The sequence below is a fragment of the Podarcis liolepis genome (genome assembly GCF_965112155.1).
Source record: "Podarcis liolepis genome assembly, chromosome: 6".
Classification (NCBI taxonomy): Eukaryota; Metazoa; Chordata; class Lepidosauria; order Squamata; family Lacertidae; genus Podarcis; species Podarcis liolepis.
The window spans coordinates 41,035,302-41,055,978 of NC_139559.1; the positions used below are offsets into that span (position 1 = coordinate 41,035,302).

At 46.1% G+C, this 20,677-nt stretch overlaps 1 protein-coding gene across 4 annotated transcripts in view; it reads right to left on the bottom strand.

The window, feature by feature from the left end:
- CDK18 (cyclin dependent kinase 18) overlaps positions 1-20,677 on the bottom strand; it is a 93,312-nt gene that overhangs the window by 1,582 nt on the left and 71,053 nt on the right. For 3 of the 4 annotated variants that reach the window (XM_083509011.1, XM_083509012.1, XM_083509014.1), the window contains 13 exons: positions 18,507-18,646; positions 16,487-16,612; positions 14,411-14,467; positions 13,551-13,665; positions 12,089-12,183; positions 10,823-10,885; positions 9,806-9,929; positions 8,705-8,825; positions 8,094-8,191; positions 7,237-7,342; positions 6,185-6,227; positions 3,249-3,339; positions 2,035-2,112 (listed from right to left, as the gene is read on the bottom strand). In XM_083509011.1, the coding sequence (XP_083365137.1) occupies positions 2,035-2,112; positions 3,249-3,339; positions 6,185-6,227; positions 7,237-7,342; positions 8,094-8,191; positions 8,705-8,825; positions 9,806-9,929; positions 10,823-10,885; positions 12,089-12,183; positions 13,551-13,665; positions 14,411-14,467; positions 16,487-16,612; positions 18,507-18,646 (1,257 nt within the window). The remainder of the gene's footprint in view (positions 1-2,034; positions 2,113-3,248; positions 3,340-6,184; positions 6,228-7,236; positions 7,343-8,093; positions 8,192-8,704; positions 8,826-9,805; positions 9,930-10,822; positions 10,886-12,088; positions 12,184-13,550; positions 13,666-14,410; positions 14,468-16,486; positions 16,613-18,506; positions 18,647-20,677) is intronic. The other variant, XM_083509013.1, reaches the window with a different exon arrangement.

Here is a 20,677-nt window from a genome sequence, read left to right on the forward strand (position 1 = left end):
GAGAAAATCCTGTCTGAAAACTTGGAGAGCTGCTGCCAGTCAGTGTAGGGAGTGCTGAGCTATTCATTCATTTCTTAAAATTTATGCATCGCTTGATTGTAAAAAACAACAACCCTCAAAGCAGTTTACAAACAGAAAAAAAAGAAATCATGAAAAAATTGCAGTCATAAAACATACAACAGTTAAAATATACTAAAATAGATTAAAAGTCACTCCAGCATTTCTAAGCATCTGGGGAGGCTTGTCTAAACAAGAATATATTTAGCAGGCACTGAAAAGAATACAGTGCCTGCTTGAGGGCACAAGGAGAAGGGGACGACAGAGGACGAGATAGTTGGACAGTTTTCTTGAAGCTATCAGCATGAGTTTGACCAAACTGTGGGAGGCAGTGGAGGACAGGAGTGCCTGGCTTCCTCTGGTCCATGGGGTCACGAAGAGTCGGGCACGACTAAACAACAACAACAAACCAGGCATAGGCAAACTCGGCCCTCCAGATGTTTTGGGACTACATCTCCCATTATCCCTAGCTAACAGGACCAGTGATCAGGGATGATGGGAATTGCAGTCTCAAAACATCTGGAGGGGCGAGTTTGCCTATGTCTGCACTAAATGATTGAGTTCTTACAAATGCGGAATGAGTATTATGTGGCACCTGCAGTAGTGCCAATTCTGCAGATTGAAGCAGTCGAGCTAGATGGATCAATACTCTGATTTAGTATAAGGCAGCTTCCTCTCTTTAGGGGTTCATTGTTCCAGGGGGAAGGGCAGATCAAGGTGCCCTTTTAAATCCCAAGGAACTTAAGAGCACAAGACCCTTTCTGTTCCTTTTCTAGCTCCACAATATCCTTTTAGAGACACAGTGACCAGAAATGAACACAGTATTTGATTAACGTTTTTTTCTAACAATCTCTAGCATGGGGAAAGGATGGGGAGGCGGGGGGCGGGAAGCTGACAGCTTCTATGCCAAGGTGAGGCAAAATCTGAAGTCATGATCCCCTAAATCATATAAATGCGGAAAAAAAATTGCACAATGTATCCTAATACCCAAATTTGAAACTTCTGGCTTTGCTGAATTGCACGTGAGGAAGGGTGCCTTGTGAAGATGAATATGTGGATAAGACAGAGAGTGCGTGAGAGAGAAAGCTGCTCAGCCCCTTCTTCCTCAGCTTCTAAAGGTTTATAATGATTTAAATTATCACAACAGTCACAACAAGTGCCAGAGAGCGGCTCTGGACATTGTAAGGTTTATTGAAGTTTATCGCTCAGAAGCAGTTAGGCCATGCTGTGCTGCACGCTAGCTAATATTTCAAATACTGGCTCACTGGCTTCATGCCTTGTTGTGAGGATAAAATAAGAGGGAGAGGGCAGGAACCATGTACTCCAGCACCTTGAGCCTCTTGCAGGAAAGGTGGGATGTAGTAGTAGTAGTAATAATAATAATGGTTAAAATATGTATTTCAAACAGTCTTAAAAAAGGACAGCCAATAGAGCCCAGGAACCTGAATAATGCTTATAGATCAACTTTGTCACCATAACTAAGGCTACATTCAGAACAAACGAACTTGGAAATTGGGCAAGTGCACACAGCAAGGTATGTTTAACAGGGACAGGAACATTAAAAGCTTCCCATTCAAGGTGTACATATGAGTGGGATTGTCTACTGTAAAGAAGCACTGTCAGATCTTTGGTCCAGGGAATGTCATAAGAACAAGTGGGAAGGAAGTTTGGCCTACTGGGATTCGACTATTAGCAGGGCAAAAGATGTGATGGACACTACCCTCCCCCTTTTCATTTTGCTAACTACACCAGGGAACTTACAAAATAGGTGGCAGCAAAATCAGGCTTCAATAATGCTTTAGCACACACAGAGGAGTGTGCTATGAGATCAAGTTGCAACATGGCTGCTTTGCACTTGGGAGACTTACGACTGAGTGGCGCAGTAGCACAGAAGACAACATGTTTCTGAAAGGCCCTGAAACTTGCTCGTCTCCCACCCCACAAGACAATAAGACCAAAAAAGCATCAGGTACCTACCAGAATGCTGGAAGCTTGAGCCTCGATAGCCAGGGTCCTTTTGAAGTTGTATTTCTTTCAGAGAAAAGATGGAGGCAGCTGGAGGAAAAGGGTGGATGAGGAGACAAGGACAGAGGGGATGAGAATTAGCGTACCTCAAAATTACAATTTCTGCAGAGAACTGAGACAGAAGCATAGAGACAGGAAGAGGTGCCCCTAGTTGAAGATGAAGGGCAGAGAATATGGACTGTATTGCTCACAGTTCACTTGCCATTCTGATCCTATGCAGATTTACTTAGAAGCAAGGACCACTAAGTTTAATAGGAATTGCTCTCAGGTAAGTGTGTATAGGAGAGCAGCCACCAGCTCCATTTTTATATTACAGAAAACAAGGATTGCAGGAGAGATATGAAATGTCTGTCTGGTATACCAGTGTGTGTGGGTGGAGGGAAGGGAAGGGAATAAAGGTCTCAGCATAAGCCTTAGGTTTCCAGTAAAGTCCTTGATGCTGTACGACTCTCTTAGAATTGCTTCTAATCTTTCCAAGTAGTGTTGTCTGTGCAAAGAGACTACTATACTAGGTTTTACCAAATCTGTCAGAGGTGGTTCATCCCGGCAGCAGTTCCTTTTCTCCTTTTCTGGGAATTATCTCTCTCCTTGCACTCAAACTCCCCATCCCCTTTCTTTTAAGCCAGCAATAAGAAAAACAGGCTGTGCTCCTTGAACTATCGTATTTTTTGCTCTATAGGACGCACCCGACCATAGGACGCACCTAGTATTAGAGGGGGAGAACAAGATTTTTTTCCCCCTCTCCCTCTCTGTGCAGCGCCCCTTCAGCGAAGCGGCAGGAGAAACGGAGCCCCTTCCATTTCTCCTCCTGCTTCGCTGAAGGGGCGCTGCGCAGAGAGGGAAAGCTGCGCAGCGCCTCTCCAGTGAAGCAAAGCCAAGAGAGTGAGAGGGATCGGTGCACACCGACCCCTCTCGCTCTCTAGGCTTCAGCAAAAGCAATGCGCGGGAGCGCTCCCACTGCGCATCGGAGGCTTCGCAATGCTATCGCTGAAGCCATGGAGCCTGCATTTGCTCCATAAGACGCACACAAATTTCCCCTTAATTTTTGGAGGGGAAAAAGTGTGTCTTATAAAGCGAAAAATACGGTAGATTTAGTGAGTCACCTGCACAGTCAAAGCCGGGGAGAAGAATATAGCTGCTCCATGCAGCAGTGGTCACACACTTACTCTCAGGAAGGAGGTGCACTTGTTCACCGAGTGATGTAAAGTAAGGGTGCCGCAGGGCAGATTCTGCAGAAATGCGTCTTTTGGCTTCATACTAGCAAGAGAGAGAGGCAGAAAGGTTTACACATAAGTGTCCATATGCATGTAAGTATGGGCATTTATCTCATGTGCCCAGGTGCTTATTTGAGTGTGTATGTATGCAGGCATGCCTGATTCCTGAACCCTCCTACATTCCTGTGCAGCTCAGTATGGGTGCTATGTGGCTCATGGAGGTCAACTGATTCAGCAAAATACTCAACTCCCCTGTGCAGCTGTGCCATGCATGTTTTCTTTTTGCTGCTCAGGCTGCGTGCAGCCACATCCTATCTTTCTGGATAATATGTGGCATTTCTTGTTATGCGGCAGTTATACTTTCCTGCCTGTACACAGAGACAGCATAGTGAAGCAAGTGGGAAGCACTGGGTGATCTTGGACAAGTCCACCTCTTTCAGCCTACCCTGCTTTGCAAGGCTGTTCTGATGCTATACAACATTCCTTTAAAGCACAGCCATATGCATGTGGACTCAGAAGCAAGACCCATTGCGTTCAGTGGGGCTTATTCCCAGGTAAGTGTGCAGAAGATTACAGTCGTAAGCTCCTTGAAGGATAAATATGATCTTCATTGTAGAGTATGCATTATCATTGTGTGTAGCTATAATGCACCTGGAAAGAATGACTGAACTTTAATGGTCTCAATGATTATGGAAAGAATAGGTGATGACGCAGGCTTCCCCTTTGAAATATGCACATACAGGAAAGCAAGGCCAGTAATCGAAGTTGAGCAGGGGGGGAGAAAGCTTCCTTGGCTTTCAAGGCCAAACCTGAGTGAAATATTCCCTGCCACTTCATATCCCACTGACCAAGATAAATGCAATTGTACCTGAGGAACTCTACGTTTTGTACTTTAGTTTTGGCTCAGCTGGGATAGGTCAAGCAGCTGCTGCAGAGCTAAACAATGTCTCTCCTAGGAGAGCTTGAACAGGAGCAAAAGAATCTTGGCAGGAGAGGGAGGGCCAAGCCACCAGAACAATCAACAATGCTCTGGACTTCCATTGATTTCGATTACGGAAGCTTGGAAAGATCAAAGTTCAGGTCCAGAAAGGAGGAACCATTGTCTCAGTTCCACATTATGACCAGACATCTTGCATTTCCTTGAGCAAATCCTTTTCTGAGGACTGGCTTACATACTAACTTCCACTTTGGTAATTTCTGTGTCTGTGAAGTGGCAGTAAGTCATACCTAACAGATAACAGGTATTGACATAGTTTTGATCTGTGAGTGCCTGACTCTAGGGTGGCTAGGGCAGGGTGTCCTCAGTAGGCTTCCCCCATAACTAACTTGTGGGTGGGCAGCAAAGTTAGATATCTGATGGATCCAGCAATCATAAGACCAGGCAGCTCCCTGTCTCTCAGAGGGAGCCTCTGAAACTGATTCAGTGACGCCAGCCAGTTTGGGGTAATTTAAATGGTCTGATAGGTTTGATCAGGGTCTTCTAAACATTAGAAGACACCTAAACATTAGGAAGAACTTCCTGACAGTAAGAGCTGTTCGACAGTGGAATTTGCTGCCAAGGAGTGTGGTGGAGTCTCCTTGTTTGGAGGTCTTTAAGCAGAGGCTTGACAACCATATGTCAGGAGTGCTCTGATGGTGTTTCCTGCTTGGCAGGGGGTTGGACTCGATGGCCCTTGTGGTCTCTTCCAACTCTATGATTCTATGATTCTATTTTTTAACTCGATGAGGTGTGGGCTGTCCAACTATTCCCAGGTCTCTGTGCTATGAATTGTCCTGCCAATGGCTGTAGTATTTCCTTGGCTTTTGCGTACCAGTTGGGTTTGTTTCTCTCCTGGAGGGGGAGGAGAATTTAGTTCTGTCAGCATTTTAAAGCTAATCAGCCTCATTTTAAGCTAAGGACAATACACGGATCAAAATATGATTAGACATAAGTGTCCATGTACAGGCAAGTATCAGCATTTACATCATGGGCCCAGGTGCTCATTTGAGTGTGTGAGTATGATTCTGCACCTGCTCAAATTTTGGAGTATGATTTCATGCCCCAAAAATGCACACCAATTTAGGATACAATACATTTAGAAATGTGTACATTGAGAGAAAACACATTGTATTTTGTGATAAAACATGTAACTATATATGGATTTCCATTTGGGTTTTAAATGCCAAATGAGACACAATAATAGAATCAAAGAATCATAGAGCTGGACGGGGCAAAAAGGGTCATCTAAGCCCCTGCAATGCAGGAATCATTTTGCCCAACGCAGGGCTCAAGCCCATGACCATGAGATTAAGAGTCTCATGGTATAAAAGTAGTATAGAATTGGAAGGGACCCTGAGGGTCATGTAGTCCAACCCCCTGCAATGCAGGGATCTCAGCTAAAGCATCCATGACAGATGACCATATAAACAAACAAATAAGTAAATACATCTCTCTCAATAATAATCAAAAATATTATTTACACGGGCAAAGAGATCTACACTTTGATGTGAGACTTCATTCATTTATCACTCCAAGCCATTGTCTGTATGAGGTAAGAAAGGGGACATAATCTGTATCTTAAAGCTTTTAAAAAACCATCCCTATGTAACCTTTTATACCCTTGAAAAGAAGCAGGCACAAAGATGCCTTTGTCAGAAATATCAAGACTCGTAGAAGAAGACGGACACTTGAAACGATTCCCTCAGCAGAATATTTGCAGCTGTCACTGGGAGGTTCTGCCCTGTGCACCTAGATACTCCCTGTTAAGCCATTAAGTGGGAGAACCACTAAAATTGGTACTTAGCCATCACCACCATCCCGGACAATAAGCAGCTGCAGCAGCAGCAAAGTATATGTTGGATGAAGCATGGAATCTTTGGTATCTGGCTCAGCAACTGAAGCCACCTACCAGGAGGAGACTCTTCAAAAGGTCGATTCCTTCTGTGTCCAGTCTGCAAGAGAAGAAAGGAGCTTGGGAGGCAATTGGCTATTGTCAAGGGCAGTACACTTGGGACACGTGTACACCAGAACATATGAAGAAAAGCTGTGGAATGTCTAGAAAATACTAGACCACAAGTGGCAATTTAGGTTCTTTCCTGGGGAAGAGGCAACTCAACAAGTTGGACATAGATGCTGCTTGCAGAATGCTGATGCCACCTAGTGGCAGCCCCAGAAAGACCAAAAGGAGATGGGGATGGTGCATACAGTGGTGCCCCGCAAGACGAACGCCTCGTGAGACGAAAAACTCGCAAGACAAAAGGTTTTTTCATTTTCGAGTTGCTTCGCAAGACGAATTTCCCTATGGGCTTGCTTCGCAAAACGAAGGTTGCCTCGCAAGCTCCGGGGATAGCGGGGAAGCGCAGTGCGTCTTCCCCGCTGTCCCCGGACCTCTTTTGAAGCAAGGGGTGGCGGGGAGAAGATCGCTTCTCCCCGTTGCCAGCCCCGCAATCTCCGGGGACAGAGGGGAAGGCTCGCGCCTTCCCCTCTCTCCCCGGACCCCTTTTGAACCAAGGGGCGGCAACGGGGAGAAGCGATCTTCTCCCCTCCGCCCCTTGCTTCAAAAGAGGGGACAGAGGGGAAGGCGCGCGGCGCTTCCCCTCTGTCCCCGGACGGTCTCCATAGGAACGCATTGATTGATTTTCAATGCGTTCCTATGGGAAACCGTGCTTCGCAAGACGAAAAACTCGCAAGAAGAAAAAACTTGCGGAACGAATTAATTTCGTCTTGCGAGGCACCACTGTACTGAGAAAAAGAAGAACTGTTGATCATATGTTGATCACAATGCAGATTATTGATATACTATTCCACACAATTAACAGAGATTCTTCTGTCACCCTTGCTTGTTTTGTGTGCATGTTTATCCAGTGAAAAACAAGAACTGGTGCTTTCCTTCCCCTAGTATTTTCCAGCAGCAGAAACCCATTAAGAAGTCTGCCCTGCCTTTTAAGGCCACTGTCCTACCTTGGTGCATGGTTTATCAATGGCTGGGCTCGATACTGTGTGAAATTATATGCCTTGAATTCTTCATTGGATGTGATGCCCGGCCAAGATTCTTCTGTAGGGGTTCCTGCAGGAAATAGGCTTAGTTTCACATTTACTGTATCCACATGGAGCGTTGCACAAGATGGAATCCAATATCTGGCATTTAGAATTTAGAATCATGAAAAACTCAACACAGAGGGAGGGAAATCCATCCACCCACAGACACAAAGCCCTTTTCACGGCAGAGGAACACTGAGAAACACACTTGCTGTTAAAAGACTCAGAAACCAAATGGAGTGTTGGGCTGTTAGAACACAGGAGGATGGCTGATGCTGAGTCACTGAACTTATTTAGCCTACTGTTGTGTAATCTGACTGGGCTTCTCTGGCCCTGCTGTCTCAGACCCTTTTAAACTGAAAATGATGGGTAAGAAACTTGGGACTTTGGGCATTTACACCCCACCTTTCCTAGGAGCTAAAGGTGTTTCACATACTTCTCCCCCTCCACATTTTATCACCAGGACAACCTTGTGAGGTGATTTGACCAAGGTCATCCAGTGAGCTTCATGGCTGAGTGGAAATCTGAACCCTGGTCTCCCTGGATGTGCTCTTAAACGAAATCAGAACAAAACAAAATAAAACCTTGGGTGCATATTTAAATTATGAAAACGTCATTGACAGAGATTTGCTGTGGGGGCTGTGCATTCTGTCACCAGCCAAATAACCCTGCTAGTTCACACGTAGCTGTTAAAGGCTCCAGTTTTTTCTGTATTCTTCTATTCATTCCACCCTCCTCCCCAGTCCACATCAAGAAGTAGAGAATTACAAAGGACTCACCCAATGTCCTGAATATTAAATGCAGCTCTTCTTTCACGGTCGATCCTGGGAACATGGGCCGTCCTGTGACCATTTCATAGTGTATGCAACCCACACCCCTACCACAGACCAAAAAGAGATACAAGAACATGAAGCAATCAGGTCCTTCAGAACATCCTATTCTCTGCCAAGTCTTCCTTTCATTGCTTCAGTCTCTGCAGAAAAAGCAGGAGGACCACCAAGATGTTTTGTAGAAGACAATGTGAGAGGCAGGAACTGTTTTTCTCCCCCCCCCCCAACTAATCAGTAGAGAAAAGAAGGACTTCAGGAACATGAAGGAACAAGCCATGAGAAACTGCCTGTAGCTGGGATGGGGAACCTATAGCTCTCTAAATGATACTGGAGCCCAACTCCCACCAGACCCAGCCAGCATGGCCAATGGTCAGGAATGATGAGTGCTGGCATCCAGCCAAACATCTCTAAAGTACCAAGTCCCACATTCATCCTGAATAGTGTTAAACACTGAAAGGGCTCTGGAAGCAATATGGAGAAGGCAAACCGGGAGAAAAAAAAGTCACAATGGAGAGAATTATTGTACCCACCCTTTCCCAAACACAGACCCCTTGGCTCACCACATGTCAATGGGAGTGGAGTATTCTGTGGATCCTAGTAGGACATCAGGAGGCCGATACCACAATGTGACCACTTCATTGGAATATGTTTTTGTTGGGACAGATTTGGCTCTGGCTAGACCTGAGGGTGGAAGGGAAGTCAGTGAGATGCAATCCTGTGGTTTGCGACTACCAGTTTCATCCTGACAGTATGTGTGAGGGACAGTGATTCCCCAGAAAAGGCGTGGGCTTTAGCAGGTACCACACTATCTACCATGACTCCAACAGTGGCCCTAGAGAGTGGCTGGGAGTATTTTATTAAAGAATCAAGAGAAAAATACAGTGGGCTGAGCTAGGAAAAATCAATTTTGTGATTGCTTCACTGAGCAGGCATTGCATAATTGTATAACCTATAAGAGCAATAATGGAAATTGTTCCTTGGATTTGGAAAGTAAACCCAGCAGCCCAACAGGATTCATGGAGCATCACAAATTGTAATGCTTTGCTAATGTTGGTCATATATTCGACAAGCGCTGTTGAGAGCTGCACAGAGGTGCAAAGCATGACAGATCAGAATATTTGGAATACAAGTTGCCAGTAGCACAATCCTAGACAAGTCTAATAAAAAGTGGGTCTCACTGAGTTGAGCTGAGCTTACTCTGAGGTGACTATGTATAGGATTGCAGCCTAAAGATGCTTGTGTGGGGTGGTGGAGTTTCATATGGTCTCTAAGCCACAATGTATAAAGCACCACATGAACAAATAACTGAAAGTCTGTGTTTGGCAAACACCTTCACTCCGTTTAAAACTTGTTGCATGTAAATTAGAAGTGGGGTGGGGGGCAGTAGTGGTAGAAGTCCCCCAAAATAATTTCCTCACAATCTGAAAATGTAGGAGCACCTAAGCCAGGGATAGGAAATTGGTGTCCTCCAGAGGTTGCCGAATCACAGCTCCCTTCCTCCCAAGACCATAGGCCATGCTGGCTGGGGCAGATGGAAGCTGCAGTCCAAAAACATCTGGCAGGCCACAGGTTGGTCCTTCTGCTCCCTGACATAGTACCCTCCTATTCAAAACCGAACTGAAATTTGTGCTGGCATTTCCCCAGCTTATCTCCTAACTTACCAAAATCTGCGAGTTTCAGTTCCCCTTTCCCATTAATGAGCAGATTCTGTGGTTTGAGATCTCTGTGTAGGATCTTGAGCTGGTGGCAGTAGGACAAACCACGCAGCAGCTGGAACATGAAGATCTTGGAACCACAGGGAAAGAAGAGGGGAGAGAAAGCAGTTAGAGATAGTTTAATGGTAGACTCTGCTCTGTGGAGAATTAAGGCATGAGATATCATTCCTGAAAGAGATGGAAAATCCTCTAACTTGGTAGTGGGGGAACCTGCATAATTTGGCCCACCAGACCTCCAGTCTCAGAGCCGGCTCACCCATGAGGCTAGGAGAGGCAGCCACCTCAGGCAGCATCCCTCTTGGGGTGTCATCTTTGTTCTGCTGCCCAGCTTTGTTGCTGGTCTCCCCAGCCTCTAGGGGTCAAGAGGGACTAGTGGCAAAGCTCTGTGGAATGCCTCCCCTCCTGCTGAGTCAGTGAGAGGGGAAGTGTTCTGCCACTGTTCTGCCACTCAGCTTTGCCACCTGGTTGGGGGGCTTTGCACCAGCTTCTGCTTAAGGGAGGAGCTGATGCAAAGTTCCACTGCAGGGCAGGAAGGGGGATCTGGAAAGGACCTGGCAGTGGAGATTCATTATGGAGTATGCACCCCATCATGGGGGTGACAGCAGGGTGTTTCACTGGAGGTGCCAAAACACCTTGGGCTGCCCGAGTCCGGTCTAACCCACAAGGCCATTCTGGGCAAGTCACACACACTTGCCACTCACCTGCCATCAGGTGTGGGACAGGTAAAGCTGTGACTACAGAGGAACAAGCAGAACACATCCTCAACTGTGTACCCTCAATTGTTCCTTTCCTGTGCCTGACATAGGTCACCATGTGACTGAAGGGTGGGCAACCCTACCCACTTGCAAATGGGGCCCATGAGGGGTTGGCCACTTTGGGATTCCTACCCCTGCCCTGACTTGAAAGCCTACCAATCATTTTACAGAAAAGGAATCCCTGTACCTATCCAGCCTGTTCACTCACCTTCACATTGTGCATGCTCATCAGATTCCCACAGTTATCCAGGTACTGCTTCAGGTCACTGTCCTGCAAAGACAAGCATGTCCTGAGAGGCCCCAGTTGCCTTGAAGACCAAGGCCCCTGAAGTATATTTGGCAACAAAAAAATGCAAGTTAAATACAGTGGTGCCTCGCAAGACGAAAATAATCCTTTCCGCGAGTCTCTTCGTCTAGCGGTTTTTTCGTCTTGCGAAGCAACCTTATTAGCGGCTTAGCGGATTAGCGCTATTAGCGGCTTAGCGGCTATTAGCGGCTTAACGGCTTAGCAGCTAAAAGGCTATTAGCAGCTTAGAAAAAGGGGGGGAAGCGGAAAAAAATGGCAAGACTCGCAAGACGTTTTCGTCTTGCGAAGCAAGCCCATAGGGAAATTCGTCTAGCGAATCAGCTCAAAAACGGAAAACCCTTTCGTCTAGCGGGTTTTCCGTCTTGCGAGGCATTCGTCTTGCGGGGCACCACTGTAGTATTTCCCAGCAGTTCCGAAGCAAGGTAGATGCTTGAAGTGAACTGTCTCCTCTGGCTCATACACAGATCAAAACTACACAACCTTTCCAGATGTATCTGTTTTGTTATATGAATGCATACTAGTAGATTGCTACAGCAAGAGATTCGAAGTCACTATCCTAATCAACATAGCTAGGTCAGATTCAGTCCAAGTATTTTGTCCCTTAACTGGCACGTATGTTGTGGAGAATTTCCAGGTTCCCTGAACTCAAACCACATTTTGTTCTGAGAAAACACACACATTTTTCTACTGCTGTTTAGGGAAAATCCTATTCACACCTAGCTGGGAGCAAGCCCACCAAACCCAATTGGACCTGCATGGTGTTCCACCTGGAATATTGGTAAGCAATTGTGGTCGGAGAACATGATTTCTTTTTTTTTTTTTACTGTGTACTACACGGAGACCACATTTTCTGCAAGATGCTGCTGTTGGGGGGCAGGGAACCTTCAGACTTACCACTGACCCTGAACACATGAGGCTGCCTTTTACCTTTGGTCAATCTATCTCAGTACTGTCTGCATTGACTGACAGCAGCTCCCCAGGGATTCAGGTTAAGGACATAGCTGGCCCTACCTGGAGATGCCAGAGATACAACCTGTGATCTTCTGCATGTGAACCAGATGCTCTACCACTGAACTACAGCCCTTCCCTTACTGCCCAAATAACACTTGCGCTGCAGACAAGCCTGGACCAGCCAGCCTCTCCGTAAGACAGAAGGTCCTGACTCACCAGAAACTCAAAGACAAGAGTTAGGGAGCATTTCGTGTGAATGATATCATGGAGGGTCACAATGTTCGCATGCTTGAGGTTCTTCAGCAAGGAAACTGCAAGGCAGAGAGACTTCAGTCACAAGGGTATGCGGGTGGGGTGTATGCCCTGCACTAAAATCTCAGGCCTGGGGACTGAAGGCAGACCACTAGGCCAGTGTTTCCCAACCTTTTTTGGGCAAAGGCACACTTGCTTCATGAAAAAAATCTCGAGGCACACCACCATGCCAGATGGGGAAAGGTCACTTTTTACTTATGTAAAAAAAAATAAAAAAATAGTAACAGCATAGAAGGTAATGGTTAGGCTAGCATCCCTCTTCCAAATATGCTAGGTTTTTATTTGCAGGGACTGTTCTACATGGGAAAGCATTCAGCACTGTCATTCTCCCATCTGCCATCTGAATTGGTACTATTCTGGGTCAACTTACTCTGCTGCATGTGTAGATGAAAATGGCACCAAGTGTGGGGGAGGGGGCAGAACAGGTTTCAGATACAGGATATTAAGCATACACATACTTCAGATTGAACTGGTTGCTTGCTTTGCAAGTTTTCATTTCCCAAATGACTGCCTTGGCAAGCGCAATACCTACCAGGCTCAACGCCGGTCTTGCGCTGCCGCTTCCCGCGCTCAAAGGACCCGGGAGGAGGAAGGCATGAAGGGAATCCCGAAGGCGCGAAAACCTCGCGCATGCGCAGGCCTTCCGCCTGCGACAGCCCAGTAGGCCGGCCGAAGCGAGCGGCGATGGGATGTGGGAGGGAGCTCGCTCGCCGCCCCGCGTGTGCCTATGTGGGGCACGTTACAGCCCCGTGACGTCAGCGCCACGCAGGCAGCCAGGCAGGCAGACGGCGAGAGCCCCGCGCTGGGCGGCCTCTCCTCGCCGCCACCGCCCCGCCTCTCGCCGCCCGACTCGCCTGCCTCCCTCCCACGGCACACCAGGCAACGTCTCGCGGCACACTAGTGTGCCGCGGAACACCGGTTGGGAAACACTGCACTAGGCCTCTCTCTGTGGCCCTCAAGACTCCCCCCAGACCACAACTCCCTAGCCAGACCCCACACCAGCCCTGTTTCTCATACTCAGTGAGTGTGTCTGTCTGTCTGGAATGTGCCCTTGAACTCTGATAATGTTTCTTGCTTGCCTGGATGGAGGGTGGGGGTCTGTGAGTGGGGGTAGAAAGAACCCTATTGTACAAGGTAAAATTTACACTTGTTACCTCACCCACTCTGGCCTCTGGATTAGCCCCCCCCCCACTGGCATGTGGCACCCACTGTCAGTATTTCCATTGCTACTATTGCAGGTTCACATGATCGGATGTTTCCATTCCTTATCATGTTTGTGTATAAGCAAGGCAAGTGTATGTGGAAATAGCACTGCCTGATGTTTCTCCGTTTGTTTACATTTTGGAAAATGAACCCTGCTCCTCACCTTCCCTTATAGCTGTGCAGGGGGCCCCTTCCTCGTGCTCTAATCGGATCTCCTTCAGGGCAACCAGGTTCTTGGTGAGCTTGCTGCGCCCTTTAAAGACAGTGGCATAGGTGCCCTGAGAGGAAGAAGCCAAGAAAAGTAAGCAGCTCACTAACAAATCCCACAGCAAACCCCACTCATTACTCCCTACACAAAACAGCATTATTCTGGTTCTGCTGAACTAGATTAGATCTCTGTAGCACCCCTGCTTAATTTGGATTAAAAAGGACTCCTTTGCAGTCTTCTTCCAAACAATATCTTCGGATGGGCTTCATCTGATTTAAAACTTTGTCTCTTTTGGGTTGACAAACTAGATTTATTTCTTGTCATGCTTCTTTGAGAAGCATTTGCTGGTAAATATATGCTTAATAATCTGCATCAAATGATCTGAAATTAGTTTTAAAAAAGAAGTTTATTTCAGCACGGAGGAAGCATTCAATTTGGGAAGCACATCCTAGTCCGTACTATAGGACACTGAACAGAACCAAATTGTTTCCTTATGCTGTTGATCCCTTGCAAAACTTTTGAAAAACTCTATTCACAACTCAAGGAGCAAGTTTAAATGCAGGCAAGGAACCTGGTGTCTCTCCAGATATTATTGGACTCCAACTCCCATCAGCCTCAGCAAGCAAGGTCAAGGTTCAGGGATGATGGGAGTCAAGGCCCAGGAACACCTGGAGAGCCACTGGTCCCCTAGCCCCATTTTAAATCTATAAAACTCTTAGCATATCAAGACTGGTTCCCAAAGTGGACGACAACAGTTAAAATTCTATCACAAAGACACAACATGGGAGTAGAATGATGACAGAGCTTATTCTTACCTCCCCTAGCTTCTCCAGTTTAACATAGGTTTCGATCTTTCCAAACCCAATGTCTGACTGTCATGAAAAAGGAAGAAGTGTCAATACAAAAGATCACATTCTTTTCCTTAGGAAACTTAATGATGATCACATTCTGCAAAGCAGTTCTTGCCTGCAATACATTTGGTGGAGAGGAAGGGGACAAAAAAATCAAGGCAGGTCCTTGAACACACAGTTAAACACCTTGTGCGAGCTACTTTTTGCAAAAGTGAAATCATGGACAAGTCCCCATAGTGCTAGTGCATAATATATTCAGTGAAATCGCTTTCTTCACTTGGGGTGTGTTGCAGCAAGGAAAACTTCCAATTGCTTTCATTTCTCACACTTCTCCATCAGTCTGCCAGATTGTTCTGTTCAGAGAGCTGTTTAAGCTGCCTAACTGGGTCTTCCCTTCCCATTATACAAGATTCCCTTGTGTAATGCCTTTCGATCCTGGCTCAGCGTTGACCTGGGGTCAGGAGAACCAGGCCAACCCCCCCAACCTCTTCCACCAACACCTCATATGGCCCTGAATAAGCAGTTAAATGTTGTTCACATCCCATGTACTCTATTCTTGCTGAATATCAAATAGGGCTAACAATGCCTCTTGTTAAACGTTGCATATTTGGCCTGCATTTTACTGTGTGAACATGGTGTTTGAATGTACGTACCATTTGTAAACATGATGGAGTAACAGGATTAAACCTTCTGTGGTGATAAGAGGCTTTCCAAAGCAAGTATTAATGCTACTTAGGTCATGTATTGCCTTTTAAGCATGATATTATTCAGCACTAGGTGGTGGTAAAGAGACAGCCACCTTTGCAGAAAAGGACCCATGGGATTCAATAAATATTTCATTTTCAGCTCAATAGGGAAAACTTGTGAATGGGCTGCATCTGAAGCAATTTAGGATCATGAATTAACCAACGGTTCTCGCTCAGTATTTCGGGTGTTTTCTTCAAGCTCAGCGCCTAAATACTGGGGGCAGGGAACGTGAACAAGATTCTAGCCATGGGATTCAGATCGATCAATCACACTGCAACTTAAAACACACAGCGGCTGTGAGTGTGGAAAGCAGAGAAAGATTGCAATTCAGGGGAGCTGCTTTTGCTAAAGAAACAGGGTGGTAAGCATGTTTTTAAAGTGTGTGCTTAAAGCGACACATAGCTTGTCCCTTTTCCTGGAATCAGCTACCAGTATTTCAACACAATGCACTTCTGACATACTTCTCTAGTCTGGCACTCCTACGCACCTCCAAGTAATGCTTAGGACTGGATTGCAATGCATTTTAGATACTTCAGAGATGTTACACGATCCCCACACAAAAAGCGCCCCTCTCCCTGCTTTTCTGCCTCCAGCTCAACAAGTTTCTTGGCCTGATCAGTTGTTGGTTTAAAATGAATCTTAGAACTATGATTCCTACTGGATCTAAAGGGTCAACCACACACAAACTCTGAAAACGGGTTGCAACCTGCACAGCCATAACCCAGGAGGGACTGGCCAGAGGTGGAGAGGAAAAAACAAATGTTTTCCATACTTTAAGCAGGAATACTTCTATTTGCGTGTGAAAATGATAATAAGGCTGCAGACAAAGCAAAGGAGGCTTTAACATGATCCAATGTTTCACAAAAGTAACAGCCCCACATTTGTGAGTTTCAAAGAAGCACACATTGTTAATTTATGAGGTTATTGATATTTATGGGACACTTGCTTCAGCTGCATATATTTTATTCAACAGACAAACAACACTGCACAGGTAAATGGGAAACCCTGAGATACAAGGTTTCATTCTTCTTTCCGCCTTAGAGTTCTGAGTTCCAACCCCACCTCTTCTTGGGGGAAAATAAAGAGCTACTTGCTGGCCTTAGCTGCCCAGAGGGACTGGAATAACTGAACAGAACACATTTCCGATGCAGTTTCAGTACTGAAGTAGGTGTTTGCCCTGGTTTAGGCCCATCACACTTGAGCTTTTTCATATGTGCAAGTGCACAGGGGCAAAGTTCTGCTGCGTTGCATGAACTTGCATGTTCTAAACCCCTGTCAAAGAGTGGGACTCACAAGAGAAGCCCGTCGAGACATCCTGCTAAGAGGCTTTGAAATTTCTGGACTTTCCATCTCTAGTTTCTGGAGGAACTCTGGGGGAAGGCGAATATCCATGGGCAGAGAGAGGCGCTTGCTGACGTCCTGTGGAGAAGAGCAGCACAGAATTAGTTCCCAAGGCCTCCTAGCCATCCAAAAGACTTCTGGTGGTCACAGCCCTAATGCTGTATGTCCCACAACAACCCTTTCATCTTCTGCTCATTTGGAAACATAGAACAGTTGCAGCGCTAGCATTTGAAGGGTGGGAGAAATACAATTAAATGCAACTACATTGCCTTGTTTATATGTTTCACTTCTTCAAACCACTCTCTAGCCTCAAACTGATAGTGAAGATGAGGCAGGAGAGCCTGGCTTTAGTTTTGAGCAAGTGGTATGTGTGTTCTCTTAAAAATGCACGAATTCAAGCATTTATGCCATGTTGTGTGACTTAATCTCTAAACACTGGGTCTCAACTTTGTCTGGAGCTAATACTCATGTCCTATCACAAAGAAGCGATTCCCCCATCTATGGGTGTAGGAGAAATAATTATTGCTTCTCAGTAGGCAGACCATGGCATTTTACACTTTTGTGTACAAATGGAATTCAAATTCTGATGCCGGGGGGCGGAATTGTAGCTTGTAAATTCAAGAAGTCATTACCCTCTACTGGCACAGACATGTTCCCCGGAAAAGTAACTCCAAGTTCCCCAAGGTCACATAATGTACTTTGCCAACGCTGACCACTTTACGGGAACATCCTTGAACAGGCACTCATGCAGCCATTTCAAAGCTATTTCAAAGTTTCGTAAGAAGAATCCCTACACTGAGTAAAGCAGACACATCTTGAAGACTAACTGAATACACTAATCGGGGGAGGAAAACACAAAGATGTGGGAAGGGGCCATCAACTTTGTTCCAGTGTTGATGTTGTTGTTGTTAGATATTTGATTTGTATATCGCCCGAATCTTTTGGGAGCTGAAAAGTGGGGTATAAGTATATTAAAATAAAATAAATTTCAATTGCAACACTAGTTCTTTTCTGATATGAACAGACCACTCATTCTCAAAGGCAGATTCTTGGTTGACTCTGATTCTCAAACAGTCAGCATCCTGTTGCAATTAAAAGGGGTCCATAAACATCATATCTATTAGAGCTAAAGACAAAATTTCTCCAAATTTTTCTGAGAATACACCTGATGACATTTCAGAAAGCATTTCAAGAATTCTTTTTCTTTTTCTCAGCCTCCTAGAAAAAGAAGCCCACTTTGCGTAATTACACCCCCCCCAATATTATTATTTTGGGGGGGGCAGCTGCCATCTCAGCTCCACAATGTCCTGGAACACTGGCATTGTGGGGGATGTAGAATGATGGCCAGGCTGCCACTACGACAAAAAAAGAGGAAAGAGTCTATGCTACTTGTCATTGCTAACGGTGAGTGCCATGCCCGGGAAACTGCTGGAGAATTTCTTTTCCCTCTGGAGAAATTGTGTGAACTGGCACCCCACCCACTCAGTTTCTGTGCCCACAAATAGGGTGGCGAAATTCAAGAGGCCATTTGTAAAGGTAAAGGTAAAGGTACCCCTGCCCGTACGGGCCAGTCGTGTCCGACTCTAGGGTTGTGCGCTCATCTCACTTAGAGGCCGGGAGCCAGCGCTGTCCGGAGACACTTCCGGGTCACGTGGCCAGCGTGACGAAGCTGCTCTGGCGAGCCAGCACCAGCGCAGCACACGGAAACACGTTTACCTTCCCGCTATAAAGCGGTACCTATTTATCTACTTGCACTTAGGGGGGCTTTCAAACTGCTAGGTGGGCAGGAGCTGGGACCGAAAGACGGGAGCTCACCCCACCGCGGGGATTCGAACCGCCAACCATACGATCGGCAAGTCCTAGGCACTGAGGTTTTACCCACAGCGCCACCCGCGTCCCTTAGGCCATTTGTACACAAGTCTAATTTCTAACATTCCATACAGATTCCCTGCACTCTGCAACTGCGTATCACCTCCATTGAAAACCGACGCTGGTTGCCATTTCGGTAACGCACAGCGGTTGGGGACGGGCCTTCCAAAGGCGAAGTGGAGCTGGGCTGCGTCTGGATGTCCCTGTTCAGATGACTCAGATGCAGGCGCCCTTGTGCCATATCTGATGAGAAAAGAAGAGCAGATAGCAATTGACCAGATGATTCCACAGACTGTCAACACTTTGGACAGTTTGGAGTCACTGCTGAGAGGAATGAAAGCAAACAAAGTGACCTTTTTGCTCTAACCTTTTTAATTCGTTCTATCCTGAGCACTTAGGACACTTAACTATACTTTTGACTTAACACCATACATTATTTAAAGAATTTACAGCTGGAAAAAACTTAACCTGGATGGATTTAACTAGTTAAGCACTACCTTGCATCTGGATACTGCAGCTCACAGAGACTTGGTCATTTGCATGACCTTCTAGCATTTTTATTAGTTCCCAAATGGCACCCATAAGAAAGGACAACCCCAAACTTGCCAGAAGTCTCCACCTGCTGCTTCCATTTTGATGAGCACAGACATGAAGCAACAACCAATTGACATTTCCTATCATACGTTGTTTCAGCAAACGGACATCCATATTCTATACTCATCAGAGGTGACTGCACACATGGTCTCCCAAAGCAAAAAATAATGCCCATATAAGAAACCATAGGAGTGAAGCAGCCCTGAGACATAACTGAAAGAGGGACTCAAAAGGCTTTGAGTGGCAGAGAAGCCTGAAATATTTTATAAAAAATTCCCCATGTTTGTAGCTTGTTAACACAGCTCTTACCAATTTTATTTTATATTTTTTTGTGTGTATGGCATACTAGTAAATTAAGCTGCTATTCCGAAAGCACAGATCTGTTTCTGGTTGCTGTGCTACATGGAGTTCCCCCTACCCAACCCAAGACTAAAAGAGGCCAGGATAGAATCCCCACAGCCCAACATTCTGTTTTGTGCTGGAATGTTGGCAACTATTATGAAGTAAACATCATGCCTCACGTTGTGAGTGCTAAGTGCCAAAGTGTTCAATTCTCCAATTTCACTACTGATTAGTGAATCTTAGGCTATACGCACACCCCATTCCATTTTTCTGGGTGTCCTAGAAATGCCATAACCATTCGGGGGTACACTTTGAAGGAGTAGCACACCAATGTCCCAGTTTCAGAACCACTCCATCCCCCATAAGTGTGTGTGTGTGTGTGTGTTCTATCCAGGTGCTAACCTAAGGACCCAGGCTCATTGAAAGTATCCTAAAACTTCCACTAATCCTCCCATGTAGAGCACACTAGCCAGTAGCAATGATGGTGTGAAGGCCCAAATGTATTTTAATGTGCCGCGCCAAGCAGGAAGGATTGTCACAAGCCTTCTTCCCAGAAGAAGATGGTCACAATCTGCTGTGCATGAGGGAACTGGTCTAGATAATGCTTGTGTTTTCCCCAGGTTTGATTCCCCTCCCCCAACAGCTGTTGAGAATGACATTTATCATATCAAAGGTCCCTAATTCTAGTTGGCAGCCACGGCAAAATATGGCAGCTGGGAAAAGAGCCCTTTGGGGAGGATGCAGTGTGGTGTAGTGGTTGGAGTGTTGGACTAGGACCCACCCATGAGCTAGTCACCATCTCTCAGCCTAACGTACATACATCAGTGAAGGTGGTGAATGTCCTGTGTGAGTGTCTGGAGGTGGTTGGAGGTTGGATGGTGGCTAATGGATTGAGGCTGAATCCTGACAAGACAGAAGTACTGTTTTTGGGGCACAGGGGCGAGCGGGTGTGGGGGACTCCCTGTTCCCGAATGGTGTGACTGTGCCCCTGAAGGACCAGGTGCGCAGCCTGGGAGTCATTTTGGACTCACAGCTGTCCATGGAGGTGCAGGTCAATTCTGTGTCCTGGGCAGCTGTCTACCAGCTCCACCTGGTATGCTGGCTGAGACCCTCCCTGCCTGTGGACTCTCTCACCAAAGTGGTGCATGCTCTGGTTATCTCCTACTTGGACTACTGCAATGCGCTCTACATGGGGCTTCCTTTGAAGGTGACTCAGAAACTACAACTAATTGAGAATGCGGCAGCTAGACTGGAGACTGGGAGCTGCCACCGAGACCATATAACGCAGGTCATGAAAGATCTACATTGGCTCCCAGTACAAGCACCATTCAAAGTGTT